This window comes from Polyodon spathula, chromosome 27 (assembly GCF_017654505.1).
Source record: "Polyodon spathula isolate WHYD16114869_AA chromosome 27, ASM1765450v1, whole genome shotgun sequence".
Taxonomy (NCBI): Eukaryota; Metazoa; Chordata; class Actinopteri; order Acipenseriformes; family Polyodontidae; genus Polyodon; species Polyodon spathula.
Window position 1 is genome coordinate 3,398,824 of NC_054560.1, and position 23,729 is coordinate 3,422,552.

At 40.3% G+C, this 23,729-nt stretch overlaps 2 protein-coding genes across 4 annotated transcripts in view; both read left to right on the forward strand.

Moving 5' to 3' along the window:
* LOC121301171 (Krueppel-like factor 9) overlaps nt 1–735 on the forward strand; it is a 1,862-nt gene extending 1,127 nt beyond the window's left edge. The window contains exon 2 of the mRNA XM_041230311.1: nt 531–735. Coding sequence (XP_041086245.1) covers nt 531–735 — 205 coding nt within the window. The remainder of the gene's footprint in view (nt 1–530) is intronic.
* A 12,602-nt stretch (nt 736–13,337) lies between these two features.
* LOC121301357 lies at nt 13,338–18,495 on the forward strand. Of its 3 annotated transcripts, XM_041230681.1 has the most exons (7): nt 13,338–14,306; nt 15,092–15,175; nt 15,884–16,109; nt 16,676–16,821; nt 17,820–17,954; nt 18,111–18,205; nt 18,414–18,474. In XM_041230681.1, the coding sequence occupies exons 1-6, from the start codon at nt 14,247–14,249 to the stop codon at nt 18,159–18,161; spliced, it is 702 nt and encodes a 233-aa protein (XP_041086615.1). In that variant the 5' UTR covers nt 13,338–14,246; the 3' UTR covers nt 18,162–18,205; nt 18,414–18,474. The 3 variants fall into 3 exon arrangements, with proteins under 3 accessions (XP_041086615.1, XP_041086614.1, XP_041086617.1); XM_041230680.1 differs by having other exon boundaries at nt 18,111–18,495; XM_041230683.1 differs by lacking the exon at nt 18,111–18,205 and having other exon boundaries at nt 18,414–18,495.
* The last annotated feature ends 5,234 nt before the right edge of the window (nt 18,496–23,729 follow it).

Consider the following 23,729-nt stretch of genomic DNA (forward strand, 5'->3'; position numbering starts at 1 on the left):
TTCCATCTCAGTCGTCCCTCAAAATGAATAAATGAATCTTTATTTTATATAGAGCCTTTCCTAGCGGACCACCATCACAAAGTACTTCACAAGATACAGTAAAAAAACAATGCATAATACATTAAAATACAAGGCTAGGATGCGAAAATTCTAAAACACTGTGGATGTGTGTGTCATACAGAAGATCAGGAGTGGCAGAGACTCTGGTTAATTGGCAAGTTACAATCGATAAGACCTGGGAGGAAGGACTCTATAAATGATATTAAATGTGATTTTATTACCGATTACTGCCAGTTAGTTATGAACCTGTGTAGCCAGCAAAACTAAATTAAATAAACAACAAAATATATATATATATATATAAAATATTACAATATTTTGTAATCATGTCAGATTACTATTGCATGTGTTTCTTGTTCAGCCAACACAATTGCAAGTAAGAGTACTGGAATTATTTTCACTTTTAAAAAGGACACAAGTTGCTGTTCTGTGTCAGTATCCGATTCCCTCACAAGCTTGTTTTCCCGCAGGGGCGTGGTGGAAGCAAAGGCATACCCAGCCTCCGAAGCAGCTCTTGCGATTATCAAGGGAGGCGCGACTAGGCAGAGGGAGGTGTACTACCCAGGCTTCTGGCAGCCGGTGTGTCTCATAAAGGACTGGTTTCCTGGCATGAGGGACATAGCCATACAGAGCACCTACAACTATAAAGCAGTTACACAAACAACAACCACATAGCACAGCTTTCAGACTTTTATTCCAGTTAGAGATTATCTTTAAGTCAACCACCACTTTTTGCCTGCCTGTATTATATAAAGGTAGTATTTTGTGTGTAGGCTGTTTGGGCTTCTGGCTGGCCAAAGTGTATAGTATAATAAGACTATTTGCAATGCATTTACAATAGTTTACTGTGAATGTTTTTATGCTTAAATCATGTTTTTTTTTTTTTTTTAACCATGCTTTACCACAATTCATAGGATTTACCCTGCTTGCCTGTGCTCTACCTAGCTTTCTTTCACAACCATTTTTATCCCATTTGCTACATTTTGCTGAAAATGTTTATAAAGTATTTTTTTGCATGTATTCAAACAAATCACAGATCTCCCTTATGTCTAAACACTCACCCCCGCAAGGCTCTGGCCTTTCCGCATTAAAAATTTAGACCACCTCTGTATGAAATGCATTTAACGATCGCTTGAGTCATGCTGGAGTAGACTGTGTATGCTTCCCACCCTCACACCACACACACACACACACACACACACACACAGACACAGTTACACTGACCACCCACACCCACCCTGGAGAGGATTCAATGTCCAAACCAGGAGATCTTTCCACAGCAGCATGCCCCCCTTTAATCTCCTTAGGGAGCTCCACCACCTGGAGAAAATGCCAGAATGCATCATCGTTGCTCTGCTGACAATTCCACCCACAGTGCCTGCTACTGAGAACAGCCTAATGATGCACAGTAAATGCCAGGTTTATTAATATTCAATGCTCTGAGAAGTACTTTTCCTTTATTAGGGGTTTCCACCTGTCTGTGTTTTGATGTTCCAAAACAATCCTAATTTTCTGTCACATGTGGCACGGCACTGCACAAGGGTCCCCACCCCATTTCAGACACATTTCGGTGAACAGTAATTTTTCATTTAAACTTTTTCAACATGTAGGCATTCTTCAGCAATACAGTAAGTGCCTGTAGGCTGGACATTCGCCTTGACTACAGGCTTCATAACACAGAATAAGCACAGTTCCAAACTCTCCTAAAGTCCCTTTTCCAAACAAAAGATTTTCTCCCCTTATATACATGTGGCCATTCTCCAATTAGCACTCACTTACCTAACTGGAGAATGGCCACACCTGTGATTCTCGGCAGGGACAGACTTAACCCCATCCCTGCTAACCTTACAACACATTACTTACAGCACACTATTGCCCACATGAAAGAAACAGGAATTTCTACTTTGAACTTGTTGTCAATCAGTTTGACTCCCTGGCTAACTGGTAAATTTGTTCTGGAATGAACGACTCTACAAGGCTTGAGAATAATCTAATCGTATGTGTGGCACGACACTTGCGCAAGAGATCGCCCACATCCTTTAGCAGCTGCACCCACCTCCCTCCAGACACAGAGCAACAGCACAATGCCAGTGAGCCGAGCACAAACTTGCTTCCTGAATAGATGGACCAAGATACAAGATTCCAGATTTACTATGCCATTGTTCCAATGCAAAGTTTCCCTCTGCTTATTCTAAAGGGGTTTAAAAAAAAAAAAACTGTTTAATTTCCACTGCTAGTTAAGCGCATATGAAAAGTAGAAGCCTTGTAAAAATAATCTGTTTATTTCTAGAAAAGTGGTGCAACAGCGTGATAAATCTATAGTCCAGTATTTCTGCAATAAGCACACAGCATAACTTCAGTTTATTGGCGATAGTAATATTAACCCATCTGAATCCTATCGGATGAATGCAAATTTTCTAGAGTCTAACAGCCTCCCTTTGGCTTCGGGGATTCGTTTGGATTTCCCAGTTTTTTATAGGGTTAGCATCCCTAGTTATGATGTGCTGTAGTACAGTAGCTAGGTACCTACGGTGCTATAGAAAGTCTACATTCACTTGAACCTTTTTCACATTTTGTTTTGTCAGCGTTTCAGAGTTTCATGCATTTAAATGAGGATTTTTAAAAATACAAAACTAAAAGATCGTAATTAGTTCAGTCTCCACCCACCTGAGTTAATACTTGGTGGAAGCACCTTTGGCAGCAATTACAGCTGTGAGTCTGTTGGGATAAGTCTCTACCAACTTTGCACACCTTGATTTGGCAATATTTGACCATTCTTCTTTACCAAACTGTTCAAGCTCTGTCAAGTTCCTTGGGGAGCATTGATGGACAGCAATCTTCAAGTCATGCCACAGATTTTCGATTGGATTTAGGTCAGGGCTCTGACTGGGCCACCCAAGGACATTTAAATTTTTGTTCCTTAGCCACTCCAGTGTAGCTTTGGCTATGTGCTTTGGGTTGTTGCCATGCTGAACGGTGAACTTCCGTCCCAGTTTCAGCTTTCTTGCAGGTTTTCCTCAAGGACTTTTCTGTACTTTGCTCTATTCATTTTCCCTTCTATCCTGACAAGTGCCCCAGTTCCTGTCGATGAGAAACATCCCCATAACATGATGCTGCCACCATCATGCTTCACAGTAGGGATGGTGTTCTTTGGGTGAGGCGCTGTGTTAGGTTTGCACCAAACATAACGCTTTGCATTTAGGCCAAAAAGTTCCATTTTAGTTTCGCCAGAAAACAAAACTTTTTGGCACATGGCTACAAAATCTCCTGAGTGTTCTTTTGCATACTTCAACCGGGATTCAAGGTGGCTTCCTTCTTGTCACCCTACCATACAGGCCAGATTTGTCAAGTGCTTGGGATATTGTTGTCACATGCACATTTTGACCAGTCTTGGCCATAAAAGCCTGTAGCTCTTGCAAAGTTGCCATTGGCCTCTTGGTAGCCTCTCTGATCAGTCTCCTTCTTGCTCTGTCATCCAGTTTGGAGGGACGGCCAGATCTAGGCAGGGTCTTGGGTCTATACCTTCCACTTCTTAATAATCGTCTTGACCGTGGTCCAAGGGATATTCATGGCCTTTGATATTTTTTTATACCCATCCCCTGATCTGTGCCTTTCAACAACTTTGTCACAGAGTTCTTTTGAAAGCACCTTGGTGCTCATGGTTGAGTCTTTGCTTTGAAATGCACTACCCAGCAGAGGGAACCTACAGGAATTGCTGAATTTATCCTGAAATCAATTTAACACAGGTGGAGGCCACTAAACTTGGTGTGTAATTTTGAAGGAGATTGGGTACCTGAGCTAATTTAGGATTGCTATTACAAGGGGGGTGGACACTTATCCAACCAAGCTATTTCAGTTTTTATTTTTAATTAAATTTCTACAAATTTCTAGAATATTTTTTTCACTTGAAGTTGTGGGGTAGGATGTGCAGATAAATGAAAAAAAAAAAAAAAAAAGTATTTTAATTCCAGGCTATAAGGCAACAAAAGGTGAAAATTTTGAAATGGGGTGTACTTTCCATAGGCACTCTATATGCATTGGGAAACTTGTCTCAAATTGTCCTAGTGAACCTTATGGTCACCCTGTCTATCATATTTAATGGGCAACTGCTTGTCTCTGAGAGGTTATGGGTATGGGTATGCAAGCTCTGTTCTGTGACATGTCATCAGCCCCAAACCTTATAGCCCACATCTCCCCTACCTAGACAGCATTTAGTTTTGAATTATCTGCAGATTGGGACCTTTGTTGGAGGGGCTGACCCTGGATTTTGGTAACAGAGCAAACGCTCTTTCAGACGAGCATCTTGAATTAAAAAGGTCACTTAACAAGCCAGAGGCTACTTGAAAAAAACATTGCCTGTCTGTGTCCCACCATATACTGTTAAGTTTCCACATGGATGATTTATATGATTATATATATATTCTTATTTATACATAAAAACTAGTCATATAAGGGTTAATTCACATCTGCTCTCATGCCTTTAATTCTGATGATTCATTTGCTGACTCACAACTCCAGCACAGGTTATGACCCTGATGTAAAAAACAGACCATGGCTTTTAAAATTGTTTGTGCATTAACATTCTTTTTTTTACTGGCTTGAAAAAACAATTTGATTTCTACAGCAGAGATTTTACCAAGCACTGCATCTTCCAATACTATAGTTTAGTCCAGTGGTACTCAACTCTGGCCCTCGAGATCCAATCCAGTTCAGGTTTTTACTCCAAGTAGGTTCTAATGTAGTTAAATGAAGCTGTTAAGAGGCAATTAACTAAGTTAGGACCTGGTTGGAATAAAGACCAGAACTGGAATCGATCTCGAGGGCCAGAGTTGAGTACCACTGGTTTAGTCCATACCTGTTATTGTGACCCATACCTTACGAACCTAAACCATAGCAAAGTACAAGGGTCTGTTAGTTGTGCCTTCAAAGAGAAATCAATACATCTAATATTTATCATGTAAGTTGTTTCTCCTTTAATGGAAATACCATAGGGGGTATAAATTGTCTATTGCCACGTTCTTTTCTATTTCCCATGTATATTACATACTATGTAGGCCCACTTGTGCAATGGCACAGTCCAGTCTCCATGCCTCAAGCTAGCCCAGGCCTGGAGGGAGCACCCTTTCTCTAAGGTGTTCAGGGAGGCAGCAGTTCAGTATGTGGACATTTGACCCAATCTCTTAATATCCACAGCAGGGGTCTCCAACCCTGGTCCTGGAGAGCTACTGGGTCTGCTGGTTTTCATTTCAACTGAGCTCTAGGTTACTTAATTGCACCACTTATTGGCTTAATTAGTCAAGATTAACAGGTGTTCCAGATCTTTAATCACTGATGATGTAAAGACACCTACAAAACCTGCAGGACAGGGGCTCTCCAGGACCAGGATTAGAGATCACCGATCCAGAGTGTCTGCTGTAATAGATTGCGTCACAGGACCATCTGAGTGCATACTTGCAATTTTCTTTAGAATATCTCCTAAAAGACATATATTCATTACTGGCCTTCTTTGAAAAGAAACCTGAGACAAGTTATTATTCTCATTTCTATACCAGCTATTATTGCCACAGAGCCAGATGAAACTGCTTATGAACAGCACTCAATACTTCTGCCTACGCAACTGTGGGTGTACTGCTATTACTAAATTGAAATCACATTGCCGCATGATACGTTATGTAACTACTAAAAAAAGAATATTAAAAAAAAAGTTTTACCAAGACAGTTACATCATCTTAGACGAGTTAGAACCCATGGGTCTGAAGGCAAGATCTCTTGTAAACAAATGTATGTATTGTATTGTTTTAGCAAAGATGGGATTTACAACCACCCTCCCCCACCCCCACCCCCACCAAACTGGAAAGGCCAACCAAACATGTGAAAATGTTTTGGTTTGAATGAGGCCTGACTTAATTGGAGAAGAGTGAAAAATTATGTGCGGAATGTGGTCAGGTTAAATTGAATGACTGTTTGCATATTTAACCTGGCTACGCATATAAAACCACTGGGGGGTTGACTGTCATGGTACAGTAAGTTCAGGGAAGGAACTCATGAGGAGAAGGCAATAGGTGGTGTCCTTGCATAGCTTTGTAACAAAATGTTTTTGTGTCTGTTTAAAAGACAACTTTTGTTTTCTTTGTAGATAAGAGTGCAACCCTGTGTTTAAAAGTATCTTAGTTTGTGTGACACCACCCTGCCCTTCCATCTGTCAAACCCTTCCTAAAGGATTTTGGGATGCTGAGTATTGTCCTTTTCTGCAAGTGCCTTTATTTACATGAATGCAAGTGACTGTAAGGGCAGTCTATTGTTGTGAATTATTTACTGCAACTATGTGACTGACCTTCTCTGTGTACCTGCAAGGATCATCTTATTTTATTAAGATCCTTCCTTTCCTTACTCCCCCCCCCCCCTTACCTCTCCCCCCTACATGTGAGCACACATCCAGTGTAGAGACTTAAAAGCCAATTGAGGGTCCATCACAATGGGAGATGAGCTTTGAGATTTGTTTGTTTCTCTCTCACTTTCTCTGACTCACAGCAATGATAAAGCAAAGCGCTCTTTTAAGTTTCAATGCCACTCATCTGAGTCACTGTGCACTGCTTTCACGTGCCCGATGTTACTTGTGTCCTCCTCTCTGGCTCATTCAGTGCAATGATGCAGTCCTTTCTCCTTGTACAGCTAAAGATATTTCAAACGACCATAGCTATAAAACAATCTCAATTGTGGTAAATTTTACAAAACTTTAAGGACTTTTTTTTTTTTTACAAAACTTTTAGAAATAATTTTAGAAGATTGTAGTTCTTGTTTTATACGTTTTTATTAGTTAATAAATGTATACTTTTTTCAAAGCACATTTTAACCTAAAAGAATGTTTATAAACACTCTTCAAAAAACACTCCTCACACACTGAGGTGTTTTTTTTTTTTTAAATGTAGTAGTTTATTTTATTATTTCTCCCAATTTAGAATATCCAATTATTATTTAAGCTCTGCTCAACGTTGCCACCCCTGCGCTGACCACTTCTTTTCACACTGCACTCACCATGTAGCCATCTCGGAGCTACAGCATCGGAGAACAACGCAGCTCCGGGCAGCTTACAGGCAAGACCGCAGGAGCCAGGCCAGACTACAGGGGTCACTGGTGCGCGGTGAGCCGAGAACCCCCCCCCCCGGACAACGCTCAGCCAATTGTGCGCCACCCCCTGGGAACTCCCTCCCAGTCGGCAATGGAATAGCCTGGACTCAAACTGGCGACGTCCAGGCTATAGGGTGCATCCTACACTCCATGCGGAGCACCTTTACTGGATGCGCCACTCGGGAGCCCCCAACTTCCCCATCTTCTAACGATATAAAACGGTGGCTATACTCAGATCTACCACAGTTTGGATCAATTGAATAGACCCCAGTGTGTCTTAGGTGTTACAACTTGGGAGAAAAGTGTGATTCTGTAGCGAGCAGTAGAAAGATGGACATAGGACATGTGAGGCTGGCTGTCCTTGCCCCGTCTCTGCATCACAAAGAGCAATAAAGAGAAAGAGTGCGTTTAAATGCCAGCAGCATGATTACAGATCCCCTCGGATCCGTTCAGCAAAATGGGACCACCGCAACTATTACTGTTTACATTTTATGCAAATGTAACCCACTCGGCATCCTTTTTCTCTTATCAATACAGATTGTGGAACAAAGCTTTAACCCTCTGGTTTAATAAAAGCAGGGTACTTACCGAGCCTTGATGAAAATGGCGATAGTGAAGGGGGGAGGAGGGTGGGGGTGGGGCAAGGTTGTTCTGCCTGTGCGTACAGCTGTGTCTCGTCATGCGTAAGTATGTTGTACTGATTACGTGAACGGACGCCACTTAACCTCTCACGCACACAAAGTGGTGGCATTGCGAAAACTATGTTCACTTGCATACAAGAATTGGCTACTCAGGATACATACAGGAAGTAGACACTCAGAATTCTTTGAGAGAAAAGGGATTAGGGGATTAGTCAATTACTGGGTCTAGGTCTTTATTCCAGATTGCAACATTTCAAGCATTTTTAATAGCTATCTACATTTCCCTTACATTTTATGGTGTTAAATCTGAGTGGTTCTGGATTCTGTTGCTCCATTATTGAGTTTTTATCAGTTTTTTCTAAATCTGCCTTTACCTAATTTTAAACTTGCTTTGAGTCTGGATTATCAAAGTGCTATCCTAAAACTGAACAGCCTTCCTCATTTTATTCAAATCATGCGCAAATGTGACTTTTGAATTCTGCTTTTCAACTCAGCAAGCCCCATCTACTCTCCATATAACGACAGACACAGAGAGTAGGCTGAATGCTTGCATGATCTCAATTGAATGAGGAAGACTATTAGTCCTTAACTTCTTTAAATCTTTAAATGTGTCTTCTGTGACCCAAAGTGACCATACAAGCATTGTGTTGGAAGGGAGACAAGTGCACAAGTTAGAGAAAAACTAGGATCAATTGAAGTGAACTGTGGCTGAGGCAGCAGTTTAATGTTTTCCTTGACCTCAGGAGAGTTTCTTTCTGTGTTTTATCTTTCTCTCTGAAGGAATCCCACGGCAGCACTCCTGCTCTAAATAAACGTGTTCTGCAAAACACATTTTGTTTAAACAATTTGAGTCACATGTCTTAATAATAACAGACTGTCAAGTGGTCCACCCTATTGTGCTGCTAGCAGTTTGGATTGTACATCTCAACATTGGAGTAACCTAACCCAGAACCACTCAGAATTAATGCAAACCCCATAGAACAGCAAGGGCAAAAGCAAAAGAAAGCAATCAAAATTACAATTTGTTTGAAAACAAAAAGGACCATAATAAGCAGAATGTAGCTATATAAAGTTTAAAAGTAATAACAAAAACAAAAATAATCATCCTGTTTTTTTTGTTTTTTTTTGTTTTTAACTATTTTTGAATATCCTTAAAAAGCTATAATTTGACAAATCCGTCCTTCCTGCAGCACATTTTCTTTATCTCCCTGCAAAGTCAAGCTTCACACTCAACAAAGCACACATCAAGCCATTATTTTTTAGTTTGTTTTTTTCAATCAGTTATTAAATTATTTCAGTGGTCTCCTGTGATCCAAACCTTGCACAGTAATTTTGCACTCAACAATGCTCATACCATGCTCTTCACACAGACTTTCACTGCTTCTCCGCAGGTGGCTATGCTTTTACCTTGGTAAAACGCAGTCAACCTTTAGAAAGCTCTGACAGGATGCTCTAATAAGGAAATTAACGACCAGGTTGATACTGTGTATAAAAGCACTCGCACTCAATAATGAGATGTATAAAAAACTTTTATTTTATTTATTTATTTTTTTAAAACACTGCCAAAATTTGGCGCAAATGATTAATTTCCCTGTTTTCTGGGTAAATACCAGGGGTAATGTAGAGGGGGATGAAAAGCAGCTTACTTCTATTCATTTTTAATGCCAACAGCTGTCTCTGTGACCATGTAAAGATGAATTCAATCAGGTTGTATGTAATTAACTAGAGGTCGACCACTTACAGTGCTATACAGTGTATTCAAACACTGGAGATATTTAGATCCGCCACTGTTTAGATAAATCTTACGGCCCCCGTATTTTATGTTCTGAAGCAATACTGTGATGTGATTGGGCACTGGGTAAGCAAAGCTGAACCAAAAAATAAGGCTTTATTTACATTTTGTCACCCAGTGTAATTGCCATGCCCCCCCCCACCATTCCTGGTGGACACCGCAGCATCTTCAAACAGTGTTCTGCACGTGGTCTCGCTGCTTAGCTTAAATGAGAGAAGTGGATTGATTTTTGTTTGTGGGTTGACAACCAATGCCATTTAATTCCTTGCAAAGCTACTGCCATTAACAGTTAACTATAGACATCATCTGGTCAGAGTGCATATATTGTATGTCCCAAGATTGCAAAGAATTAGCCCCATGGTAAACAGTTTCATTATATCAAAAAGTAAAATAGTGAAACGTTTTGGCTTGAGTGTTTTGAAGTTAGGGATGAACTGTAATGTGGCTTTCCCATGTTTTCTATGGTTTACCACATTTTCATAAGTTTTCCAATGCTTTACCATGTTTAACCTTTTACTTTGAGTAACACTTTAAAGAATCCAAACATACAACACATTTTTACAGCAGAGCTGTAAAAAGAAAACACTTTTTATACCACTCTGAAATACATCTGACAAAAACATTTTTTAATAATATAATTTTATTTTCCATGCAAACATACATAAGCATACATCCTTTAGGCATATTGTACAAGAATATTCAAGTTGATCAAATAGGTCATGACTTCAATGGTTCTTTAAAACAGTATATATCTATTCATTTCAAAAAAAGAATTGAAGGCTTATACACTTGTCTTTTGTACATTTCAGACACACAAAATAAGTATTTGAATACAATTGTTCTCAAATAAGAGAAAAAGGGTTATAAAAAATGTCAATGAAAGTCCACGTTTAAAAAAACAAGCATATTTACAGCATTATTGGACACCCCTTTGTCCAAACTAAAACTTCCCTTAATCTAATCACACCAATATACTTTTTCCAATGTCCACCAGGGCAGTTCTGATATTAACAGGATCAATTTACTGTACATAAAACATAAGCGTGAGCAGTTTAGTGACTGGAAGCAGTGGGTCTACTGGCTGCCGAGTGGTGACTAAGCCCAAACCTCATCTCCCTCAGGCTGGCAAAGTGCTTCTTGAGAAGCCCTCGGAAGCTGATCTTGCGGGACCTCCTCTGTGGGGGGCTGGAGTCCTGAGACGAACCTCCATCTCTGTCTGAGTTCTGTGGTGTGGGGGACTGGCTCTCTGAAGCCTCTTCCTCAATCTCCGTGTCAGGGAGACCCCTTAACCAGGCGCTCCTGTCTATGCCATAGAACCTGCTGTGTTTGAGAACCCCCTTCCTGGGCTTCTCCCCTAAATGCTCTTCTTGGATCGACCTGCCCTGACTGCTGCTGTTTTTGGGGTCCAGTGAAGAGCACCCTTGCTCCTCTCGGCTCCTCCTGCGCCCCAACCCCTCTGGCCTGGCCTCTCCCTCCTCACACTGCCGGGGGACATGTCCCTGGAAGAACAGAGCCTCTTGGTTGGTAACTTGCGGGCTCTCCCCCAAGGTTAGGAAGCCATATGGGGTTGTGATCTTGGAGAGGTGGGGCAGGGACAGCGCAGCCCTTGTGACAGGATCTGGGATGTCCGCTTCAGGGAAAGGGCAGGGGAATGAGCTCTTTCGGGGTGGCCCATAGCCCTTGGTAAAGGGATCCGAGCTGCTTCTGCGGGCTCTCCGGCTCTGCGTTGGGGGATAGTCAAATGAAGAAGAGGGTGCGACTCGGGATGTATAATTGTCTTCCTGGCTAAAGCAGATGTGCTGCTGTCTCTGCTGCTGCCAGCCGGCTGCCCGTTCCTTGTTAAAGAACCGCTGGTCTTCCTGGATATCCAGAGGAGGGATAATGAACTGCGGGACGCGGTCCGGGGTCACCACGAAGGTAAAGATGTCCTTGCCTGTTTTCGCTGTTGCTGGGCTGATCAGGGACCTGTTGTTGCCCCACATAGACATCTTGATCCCAGGGATGCTGTTTCTCCTGGCAGGGACCTGTTCTGTGGCCGGAGTGGAGCTGCTAATGCTGAGGTTGCTGTCGCTGGTCATGCTGCTTGTGTTGCTCATCATTCTGTTCATGTTGGCTTGTCAGTGTCTGTCACTCTCTGCATGCACACTGTCTGAAAAGGGAACTCGCACAGACAGTATTTATACCATTAGCCCCTGCCTGATTTGCTTCGGCAAGCCCCCTGACGCAGCTGAGTACAATGATGATGAGAGGAGACACTCATCATTATCTCAGCATCAGTGACGAGGAACGGAATGGGCTTTACACTGGCAATCTGTGTGTGTGGGTGTGTGTTTTGGAGTTTCAGTGTGTGTGGGTGTGTGTTTGTGAGTTATTGTGTGTGGGGTTGGGTATGTGTGTCTTTCAGTCTCTCATTATATCCATCTAGTTAACTATTCTGTCTACTTTACTCCTGTTTCTCTTAGTCTATTTTTTTGTTTATTCCTCCCCCTTATTCCTCTCAATAATCTTGGTATAATATCTCTTCTATATATCGACCCTTCACAGCACAGAGCAGCAATGATTACCTTACTGTAGATGACTAGAACTCTCATTCTAACAGTGGCTTACACTGAAACAGACAAACACCAACAGTGGGGAAAAAAGCCCAAAACACAGCGTTTTCTTTCTTTATAGCAACTGTTTTCAAACTTTAGTCAAAGTCTGTATTTTTCTTCCCATTAAGATTAAGAGGCTCTCATCTGTTTAGAATAACAACAATCTACTGCAGCTTCAACAGTCCTGCGATACATTAGAATATGAAGCATACAAAACGTACTATCATAAATCAATGTATTAATCTTTCTACATTTAATTATAAATATAAAGCATCTACAGAAAGTGATTTTTTTTTTCAGTAAGTTTCTGTTTTTTTTTATTTTTAGTTGTGCGAGTCGTGATTTTTGAATGCCTCTCCCATGGTTACACAGATTGGTCTCCATGGTAATGGGCAATGCAAAGTGAATTCAGCCATACTAAAACGAATTTACCAGGTTTCAGAAGGAATGAGATGTGTTCTCTATTTACAAGAGCACTTATTGCTGCAGCACACCACAATAACCTTGAGTTATTTAGTAAGTAAAACACACATAATTGTAGTTTGTACATGAAAATATTTAGCTGTCCTTGATCTGTATAAATTAAACATACATTTAGTAACAAGACATGAGAATGTCTTTATTGGAGTGGTGCTCAACCTTTATCAAGATGGGACCAGAATTGATACTTAACATTGTCCTAGAAACTATACAAACTGTCCTTATAATTGTAATTATTGTAATGGCATATGGCAGTATGTGGTATATATTTTACCATATGATACATTCTCTTCTAGCATGATCATGATAGTTTGTTAACTTTGCAACAGATAAAGAAAAACATTGTCTGTATAGTAAAACACCATAGGCTTAATAATAACATACATGCCAACAGTCCCAATTTCCTAGAAAAATGTCCCACGTCCCGATGCATTGGAAGGCAGTCCCGATATTTACCCATAGAAAAAAAAAAAAACATTTATTCTGCACAGTAGAATTAGTGAAAACCACACACTGTGCTGTTTGTGTGGCTGACACATCTGCTGATCACTAACTTATACAAAGGTAAGAATGCTTCACTACGTCTACTTTTACTGTCATGATGGTCGTGTCATCTTGAGTTGGGGGGGGGGGGGGGGTACGTCTATTATATGATAATGACTGTTTTTTGCGTATGACTCCACCCATGAGTATGATGCATATGTGTAAAAAATGTAAATGTAAATGTAAAATTGTGCACAGTATTTACAGCTCTTACACACCATACAAATATGTTCCAAGGCTCTGTAAATAAAACAATTGGAAGACGAAATATGTAAGGTCACAATTATGAGGCCCCTAGTTTTCTGGGCCCTGAGCCCCAGGCCCGAAGGCCTGTCCCTTAATACGGGCCTGACCTCACCTCCCCGAGACGAGCATCCCCCTGAACAGTTTCCAAATGTTGGCTAGCATGCTACAATACACTAATTAAGTAACTAGCATGTATTTGTATACATCCCATTTGAATATTAACAATCAATTTATTTACTGTGGTTCAGCTTTGGTTGTTGTTACAGTGTATGTATTTCACTAGCCAATTTAAACCATCTTACCTAAATTAATTCCACCCCCTACTCTGAGTAATTTACACATACACAAAAACACATTTAATTTATGTTTGAGGTCAAATTGAGCTTAAATTAACTAAAAACCACAAATAAGAATTTGCTTACCAAGACACTAGACTAGTCGTAGTGGGTCCCTCGCGTCACGATTCAGTGTAAAAGCTTTGAAGCTTCTTCATGAGAAATATGTTTTATTTATTTATTTATTTATTTGTTTGTTTGTTTGTTTGTTTTAACGGTATTCTTTAATTTTTAATACAAGGAGTCCGCCATTCCAGAATTCCAGAATTCGGTTTTAAAAAAAAAATATGACCGTAAACTGATTATTTAATTAATTTGAATTTAATTGGACGATTGGTTGAGTGCTGCATCCTGATTGGCGCTGCTGAGCGGCTGACAGGTTAGCTGTCTGCCTAGTCTCGCTCGCTGACCGTTACCCGCCCGCACAATGGAGTCTCCGGCTGAGAAGCACGCAGTTGTTACGCAAGAGCGGGAAAACAAGACTGAGGTAAAGAAAAACGAAAATATTTACACAAATAATTATTGTAGTACTGGGCCAGACGAGAAACCCGCTTGTTGATTTTCCATACAAGCAGCTGGTCCGTCGCCGTTTTATATTGTTACCATGCTTTTCTTGAACTTGTCAAGCGTGTTATTGTCAAGTGTGTGGGAAAGGAGCGGGCTGACTGGTGTAAGACACATCAAAACCGAGGTAAGCGTTTCTATCAAGTGGTCGTTTTCTTCCTTAATAAATTAATGTTTAATATACGATGCTATGTAGTGGCCATCAATGTTAATCTGGACAGGACGTTACTGAAATGAATCTATTGTTTACTAATAAATTCCATTTTACAAATATCGATTTTTTTAGGTAACTGTGTGTCACTATGTGCAGTATATTTTGTAATGTAATTAGTATTATTAGTATTTATTTAGAAGACGCCTGTTTTATCCAAGGCAAATTACAGGTAGTTTAATATTGAAATCTAATTTAAGTCTAGTTTACAGTAGTGCAAATACCACTAAAGTGCAATATGAACTGAGATCTACAAGTCTCTGATCCCCCCCCCCCCCAATTTGACTCCTAGATAGGGGGCAGCTTTTTCAAAGTGTGTCTGGTGTTAAATTAAAAAAAAAAAATGCCTTCTGGGATTTACTGTCAGTGGACTGCAGGTTGGAGACTCCTGGATAACACAATAACTAAATGAAAAACGAATACCAGTTACAGAGAAGTGGTGTTCATTGAAATCAGGGTAACGCTCCTTGTCCATGGATGTGGGTTTTTGTTGACAGGACAAGCAAGTGATAAAGAAGAAAAAAGGTGCTTTGAGAGTGTTCTTCATCCAGCTGTCGCACTTTGGTCCTCTGAAATTTGTGGTAAGTGAGGGAGTTTTTTATTTATATCTCTCTCATCTATATCTATCTATTGATATATCTATATCTTGTTCTGTGTTAAGTTATTGGATTGTGAAGTGAGCTGTAATTCATTTAGTATAAATGTGATGTGCTGGTCCCCTCTGCTGTGTTGGTTTCACAAAAGAAAGCTGTGTAACAACTTGAAGCTGTAGGGTCCCGAAATGTTACATTTTACACTAAAGCCCCTTTCGCACAGACATGCTCTACCCTGCTTGCGAACCGGTGTCATGAGGGTCAGCTAAGAGTTCACGCTGTTTTTTTGGGGGTTTTTTTGACGACGTAAAGGCGCGTACGCAATGCCCCAGAAGTAGCTTGTTGCAGCTGCTTCATTCCTGTTGCAATCTGGCTCATGGCGTGTCTCAATCAACAAAACTATGGATAAACAGAAACGTTACTTACGGAAGTGAAACCTTCACACAGGCATGGCTGTTTGTTGCTTACGAACAACCATTGTGCATTTTGTCTCGCTCAAGCCGGGTCAGTGTGTAGATTCATCTGATTTCAGGCCTTTTTGTTAGGTTAGTTTTGGGTTTGATTAAATGTTTAACAATGGTTACCTTGTCATGCTGGTTTCATACCCCAAATTCTCATCTTTTTTAATTTGTTTTTATATTGTTTATAAACTGTCCTGTTTGGCAGTGGCGGTGACTGCTATGTTTTTGTCTGTAGGAGAGTGTGCTGCGTAATCTGTCGTGGCTGGTGGGTCTCTCATGTCCGGTGGAGGATCTGGGCACAGCCGAAGCCCACACGCCAGCCCTCATTCGGCACTGTCGCACCGGGAAGAAGCGGCTGCACAGAGTCACGCGTGTGCTGCTTTCCTACATCCCCTACCGGCTACAGAGTACGCTCGGCTACCCTGTCCCCAGCAGCATCGGCAAGACTGCTGTCTCGGAAGGTAAAGGGACCAGGTGGTCTCTTGTTCTCATCAGCCAGTAAGCCTTGGCTAGTTTTATTGAGAGCTGTAAACAACTTGACACATCCTTGTGCCTGTATGCAGTGGTTTTATAATGAGCACTGTCAATTATTTCACAGTATTCTCGCTGAAAGCGGGGGCAGTGTTGAAACGTTGTTTTTGATCTTGGCTTGTCCACATGGATACTTTAACCTTTTGAGGAAAAAAAAAGAAAATGAAAAATTAGATTTTTGAAACAGCCCCTATGACACACACATGCAATTAAATGTCAATATTAAGTGTGGTACTCTGAAAATGAGGGTAAACCATCCGTTACTTTTAACCAAACAAGTACTTTTTTGTTTATTATTTTTTAAACTTCCGTCGTGTCAGGATAGTGCTCTCTTTAGTCATTTAAGATTAAATGTGTGTTCCACAAAAAATAGATGAGGAGCTACTGTCTGCATTGGGGCAATTGTTGCCTGTTGCATTTCTTTGTGTGTTTTTGTGGGGAGGGGGGTTGCTTGTGCAATGCTGCCCTGGTTTAACAGAGCCCTGGTTTGTTGCAGAAGTGCGCTGCTCCCCCACCAAGCCCTCTGGGAAGGGTAACAAGCGTAAACAGGAAGATGTGGATGAGGAGGAGCACCAGTCCTGGGTAGAGGCCCTGAACCAGGAGTTGGGGGATGAGGACAGCGAAGGGGATCCCACTTACGCGGTAAGGGTACGGGATGTGGGTTTGGTGTCCCTTTTGAACTTTAACATGTTGGGAGCATTTGTGACCAATCAAAAAAAGGCTTCAAAAGAAGCCCTCCATGTATGTCTACAGCCTTTTATAGTACTCCAATTCCTCGTTATATCGCCCCTCGCAATACTGCGGATTTGGATATATCGCAGTCCTGGAGTTGGCTCCCCATTTTTAGTCTAATTGCGCATGCCTTAGCTGCTATATACACACTTAGAATTACTGTATTTTATATTGTACTGCACATCAAACAATTAGAAACAAAGCATTAATATAATACTGTTATCATACAAATGTATTTCACAATAACACAAAGCAAATTAAATAAATTTGCTGAAGCAGTTTTTATTTCGTTCACGTGTGGCAGCAACGCACTAGCAAAAGCCGCAAGGCAGTGACGTCCGCTCCCTAGCAACAAGGCTATGTTTGGAATGGGATTCTTTCAATGCAGCAGGTTTGTGCATTTGAGAAAGGAGAGGAAGACTTGTGAAATTAATGGGAGACCGAAGTTAATGAGAAACAATTATCCTCCGCTGTACGAATTAAAACTGCGTGCTGCTTTTTATACGAAAAATGAGAAAGCAGGGAGCCTCACCAACATACATAACAATCGAATCTATTTTTATTTTATATTTTTATATTGTTTATATGATATGATACCACACACACATATATATATATATATATATATATATATAATATATAGATATACATTAATACTCGATATATCTATGGACCCTGGATTTTTGGACCCTGACGCCCATGATATTGAGTGATATGTAAAAGTCTGAATGTCGAATGTGAAATTGACGAACACTTAACTATGTATACGCTAAGGCTGAAACCTATATAAAACACATTTAACACGTTCATGCAACATTCTAAACACTTGATTAATGCATTAACTGTTAACTAATAACATCTGTAGTGCGTGTATGATGAGTCCTCCTTATTGTGCCGTTTTTAAACAGCCGAGTAGCAACGGTGAGAGTGACAGCGAGGAGAACAGGACTCGCAATGACACGGAGAGTGACATAGAGGAGGTGGCAGAAGAGGGCAAAGCCATTATCAAAGAGTTGGACGCAGCTAAGAAGGTGTCCACTGAGGTAGGGGCGAGAATGAACATAAAGAAAAATGAAACAGTTTAACAAACTGAGCAGACATGGGCATATAGTCAACCTGAAATGTATCCTGATCGTTTTGGTATTCTGGGTGTATGTAGCAGTGTTGCTGGTGATGATACTGCCCTCTTGTGTTTTCAGGGTGGTTCTGCTGGGATACAGAACAGAGAGCACTCAAAGCAGCAATCGTGATCAGGCGCAGCAAATTACATTTCTATAGCTCTCCTTTTATTTAAGTACGTTGTCATGAGAAATTACAGACTAAAATCCCAGACTGGCACTTTTATTTTGAATGTTAGATGTGGGAATAGTGTGTTTTTATATAATGCTGAAAAAGAGGGCCCTTCAGCCCTCCATGGGGATGTAACTGGCCTACTTTTATTGGTTCTGACAACATTCCAAAAGCACCCCCCCAACTTAAATTTAATTGTTTCTTCTCCCCAGATTATAGATGTGCCTGACTGACTCCATGTCCCCAGTTCTGTTGCATCCTTTCTGTTGTGCCTTGAATTTTGATGAAGTTTTCTTAATGTAGTCCAATCTGTGAATTGTCTTTTTTTTTATTTTTCTCAAGTTTTTCAGATTACACTTCAGTAATAAACATTTTTTTCATGTGTAATTTTTTATTTCTTGACAAAAAAAATGGGGTGGGATAGATGTCTTTTCCTCTAAAATAAACAGTCCAGCAACTAGAGCTTTGGAGACTTGACCTTAGTTGCACCTTTTTAATACATTGGTATTGCTCAGCCTGTGCAACGCAAATTACAGTTTTTGTTTTTTCACCAGCAGAGTTTGTCTGCTCTGCATACCTCTTCATATTGATTCCTAATGCAGTTGCTATCAGTACCTGAGTGCACAGTGCTGCCTCTAGAGGGCAGTGTAGCATTGTCTTTGTTCGAAGGGAAAGCAAGGGGGCATTGGCACACCGATACGCTGGAATTGGTATCGGAATATGGTGTGTTAATTTTTTAGCTATACTGTATTTATTAAGGAGGATTCGTACCTTAGAATTTTAAGGATACAAATATAAGGGTTTCTACTCTGGACCAAGGGATTGTAAAATGGGGAAACTTAACACCTGAACATTTCAAAAACATCAACAACAATTTATTTACTGGATTTAACACAATCACAATAGTAATTGACATGGGCAACTGCATGATCTGAGTGCAGGCAGTGAAACAAAACTAGAATTAAGCCATGTAGAGGGAGTGTGTGAGAGAAATTGAAGTAGGGTTAAAAGCTGTAGAGAATTAGTCATGCTTGGTTTGAGTGGCTCGCCCTCCCCCCGAAGCTAGTCTTGCTGTGTGAAAGTGACATTGAATCATTTTTCCAGACTACAGCTCTGGGGCTTGACTAAAAAAGGACCACGGACACAGCTATAGGAGGTACTCAACGATGGTCAAAGCCTAGGTGAAGGGAAACTAGCAGTGGGTAGTTCCCATAAGGGAGAAGAACCTCCGTGTGACGCATGTTATTGAATTCAGGTGTGATAGGACTCCTGTTGCATAGCAGTTTGATCTAGTCCACGTTTTATTATGCTATACAGCATGAGCCTTATCTCCACTGCTGGAACTGATAAGAGGACATATAGACTATTACTTGTAGCATTAACCTACTTACAAATTTACATAGCAGTTATGCTTTTCATTTAGTAGAGCAGCAGGGTGCTTAAGGAAATTACAAACCATGTGTATTATCACGATGCACGTGGTGGTACTTTGCATTTGCATTACTCTAGAAAAAAGGATCTGGCAAAGCATGTTATGACTTAGTACTTTTTAGATGCAAAAAATAAATAAATACCATTTATCCCGGAGAGATCCTAATGTGGAACAAGAAGGTAAACCGTGATTAACTTTAATTTTTTTCAAAGAACCGCCAACTTCCCAAAGTCACTCTGAGCCCCATGTGGCTTCCCAGCATCTGGGAAAGAAAGTAGGTTAATATCACAGTGTGCCCTCCTCTGCCCTAAATATGGAAATGCAGGATCTGTAGGTTAAGAAAATTCCACGGAGTGTGGGCCAACAAAAGAACATAGTTAATCTACTGTGCCACCCATTCCTCTCACTCTTCCCTCTCAGTGTATGTACAGGAAACTGTGCAAATTACTAATTATTCCAGCCACTTGAACAGTATTATAGCAGTGTACCTTCTGCCCTATGTAAAACACTTCATTTTCTGTTGTATACGCACAATAACGGCAGGAAATTTGTGGGAAGTCCTTTTGTCATTTTCATGAATTAAACATGGTGGGACAAACAGCATTCCCGATGCTACGATGTAGCGCATTGTTTATCAAGCCTCCGCTGCAGGGTTCAAGGTTTAGTGACGGTTTAACGAGATGATGATCAATTCACTTGCGATAATAATGGTGGGTTGAAGTGTCTCTGTTTGATTTCCTGTTCTGTTGCACACACAGCATGGCTTACTGTGCATCCGGCATGATTCAGTGCTGAGGATTACATCCCCAGTACTGATTTTTATTCCTTTTTTTTTCCATTATTAAAGTCTTTCAGGAGACCAAGGTTATCACCCCAAAATTAAATCAGCTGAATATTTACTCTTGTCTTTAATACTTACTGGCTTCCTCTGGTTGCCTTGGAAGGGTAACAGAACAAATTGCTCGATTTAAACTATCTGTGCATGATCGTGGTAATATCCGTGGCTTCTTTGCCCACCCACTCTCCCCTGAAGTGGCGCTGTAGGGCTTGATCAATAGCATGTGCTAGAAGAATGCAAGTGGAAAGCAGTGGAATTACATTATTCCTCTCCACCTCTTGTCTATCAGTTAAAGTGGATTGTGTGTGATTATTGAGGGCCTGTGCTGCTATTCATGTGTCGATGCATCACGTTGATTCATGAACTAGAGACCGGAGGCAGGCAGGCAGGCAGGCAGGCAGACAGACAGAGTGGAGAGCACCCATCCACTCTGGGTCAGGAAAGCTAGACTTACAGCACTAATCTTCCAGTGTTTGCTTCCTCTGAGTCTGATTTTGCTGACTCTCAAAAGCCAGGTCACTTTGATGGAGAATCAAGTGCTGCAATGCATCAAGTGACTCAATGAGATAGGCACTATTTTTCTCTTGTCACCTATCTGGCCAGACCAGCCCCCCAGCACAGTACAAGTTAGTACAAGGGGGTTGCTGTTCAGTTTTAGAGGTGCTGTCTTTCGGGTGAAATTTCATTTATTTGTTTTATTATACCAGGAAGTCACAGTACAAGAGAGACCTGGTTAAGGAGTCTGCAGATTAATATCAACCAATAAATGTCCCATGTCGTCTAGTTTAAAAAAAAAAATGACACCATCAAAGTCACTATTGAGCGGGTTCACCCACACAAAAAAACCCATTAAGACAACATTATGTAAAACAGGAATCGCTTTCTGTCACATAATTGTCCATTATGTGCTTGAAATCATGCAGAGATGACAAGGAACAAAGGAACTAAAAGCTCTGTTTAATTAATTTCATGTGTACGTTCCGGACTGCAACATTCAGAAATTACGGTATATTGTTAATAAATTATTGAGATACAAAACCGACGCATTTTCTTCTCTAATGTAAATGTTAAATACTCCACGGCATTGAAATGCAAATCCGAATGGGAAATTTAACTACATTGTATAATATATATATATATATATATATATATATATATATATATATATATATATATATATATATATATATATATATATAATATATACAGCACACACACACACACGACACACACACGGTGATTAAAAAGTAAGTATCATCATAGCACCAAATCATTGATGTGCTAACTTACTTTCTAATCACCCTGTATGTATAATAATTCCAATAATTTAGAATGTGATGTGCTTGTCCTGTTATTAATTAGTCATTTAGCAGGCGATTTTATCCAAAACGACTTGGAGACTTAAGGGGTGCTGCTGCAGTCATTTACGGAGCACAAGTGACTTGCTTTTAGTCGCACACAGTGAGTAAGTAGTTGAGCTGGGATTGAACTGGGAACCTCCTTTTAACAAGCCCCTTTTTCTAACCACTGGACCACCAAGTCTGTAAAAGTAATGTTGAAAAAAAACATTTTATATAAAAATTTATAAGTAAATAGTAATTCAATGCTAGAAAAGCAAAGATGAAATACATAACTTTGAAACTTTAATTTCTGGGAAGGTAGATGAAAGGAATCCTTGATGCCTTTCTTATTAATATTCATTGTTTGGTCTGAATAAATCTGCATAGCAAATTCCAGACGCTTTTTCCCCTGAGTAAGTGACTTTGAAATACTTTACAGCTCTGCATGTGTCTGAAAAGTAGGAATTAGATCTCATAAGTACTGCGGAATATTACTAGGAATAGTACTGTTTAATAGAGAAATGGACACCATTCTTGGCAAGTGTTTGTTCTTACGAGTAATGGGTAGAGAAAAAGGCGTGCACATACTGTCAATTATTTAACCACTTGCTCAAAGTAAAGATAATGAAGGTCTCATTTGTATATATATATATATTTTTAAATTATGCTGCAAACCATTTCCATTCCTTTCCGTAGAATTTGCCTGATGACCCCCATGTTCACAAGGTCTCTGGTTCAACATACGCTGCTATCTTTTTAAAACATTCCAGAAATAGAATTCAAACTGAAACAAAAGGAAACTGCATTACAATGTCTTTCAGCCCTGACATCTCAAAATAATAAATTAAAAAAATACTAAAGTGTGCCACTAGGCTGGAGCAGCAAGAGACATTCGTCAACAGCACTTCAGTGTGAAGAACACTTTGGAACCCTTAAGTGAGCATGAACACTCAAGTGCTATTTCTAAATGCTGCAGTAAGATAGTATGGAATTCCTTCATCTGTCTGTCTCACTCTCGTAGCAGATGTGATTTGCATCAGGGTGACCTGCTATCATGTTCATGTGACCTTGCGTGGTTTGTCAGTTCTACCTGACATCTATGGATTGTATGGCTTATCTTTCTATTCTGTTCAGAAGAAGAAAAAAACAAGCAAAGATGTTAGGTTCACACTGGGGGTGTTTCCCTAAACGTTTAACCCTTATGATTAAACGCGTAGCAACATTTCAGCTTTTAACTTGATGGTAATGTTTTTAACCAATCATAACGCCATCATGAGAAGCCCTCCATCACTAACTGTCAAGCTACTGCTGCTTGTATTTGTGTGCATGTGTACAGCATTTATGGACTGAAGAAATATTTTATATGAAATAACTGCCGATATTTCGCCTGTAAATTTTTGACAATGGTCAAACATTTAGGTACAATTCTGAACCTTTAACACTTAGTTTAAACTCTCAAGTATTAGTACCTCTAGTCCTAAAGTCCAGTCTTTTTTTAAGCAATGCCTACACAAATCAGTTATGAATTGAGAATTTACTGCGCTTGTTTCCATAGTGTTGAGCTGGCTCGGCGGTGGCGGGGCACAGATGAATAATCCTTTCACATCGCTGCCTGTCTGTGTCGTATCAGATACTGTGATACATAAATCAGCTGGGGGGGGGGGGGGGGGGGGGAATTGGCTGTATACACAGAGATAGGACAGATCTTTTCAGGTTTTTTATTGCCAATTTTTACCATCTGTTAACAGAGTGCTCTGCACAGGGCAATGGTTCAGAACATTATTGAAATTCTGACGACAAAAAAAAATTATGCAAAAAAGTACCCAAATTGAAAATCCCTGATAGGTAGCATGAAGTTTGCAATGTATATGTATCAAAGTTAACATAAGGAGTTTTGTAATAATGCTGGGGTTTGCAA

What these genes read in the sequence shown, in the direction of transcription:
- LOC121301357 (XM_041230680.1), top strand. Translation starts at nt 14,247, where the DNA reads ATGGAGTCTCCGGCTGAGAAGCACGCAGTTGTTACGCAAGAGCGGGAA. An exon ending in AGCGGGAAAACAAGACTGAG is followed by an intron (nt 14,307 to 15,091) that starts GTAAAGAAAAAC and finishes TTTTGTTGACAG; the next exon opens with GACAAGCAAGTGATAAAGAA. An exon ending in AAGGGGATCCCACTTACGCG is followed by an intron (nt 16,822 to 17,819) that starts GTAAGGGTACGG and finishes GTTTTTAAACAG; the next exon opens with CCGAGTAGCAACGGTGAGAG.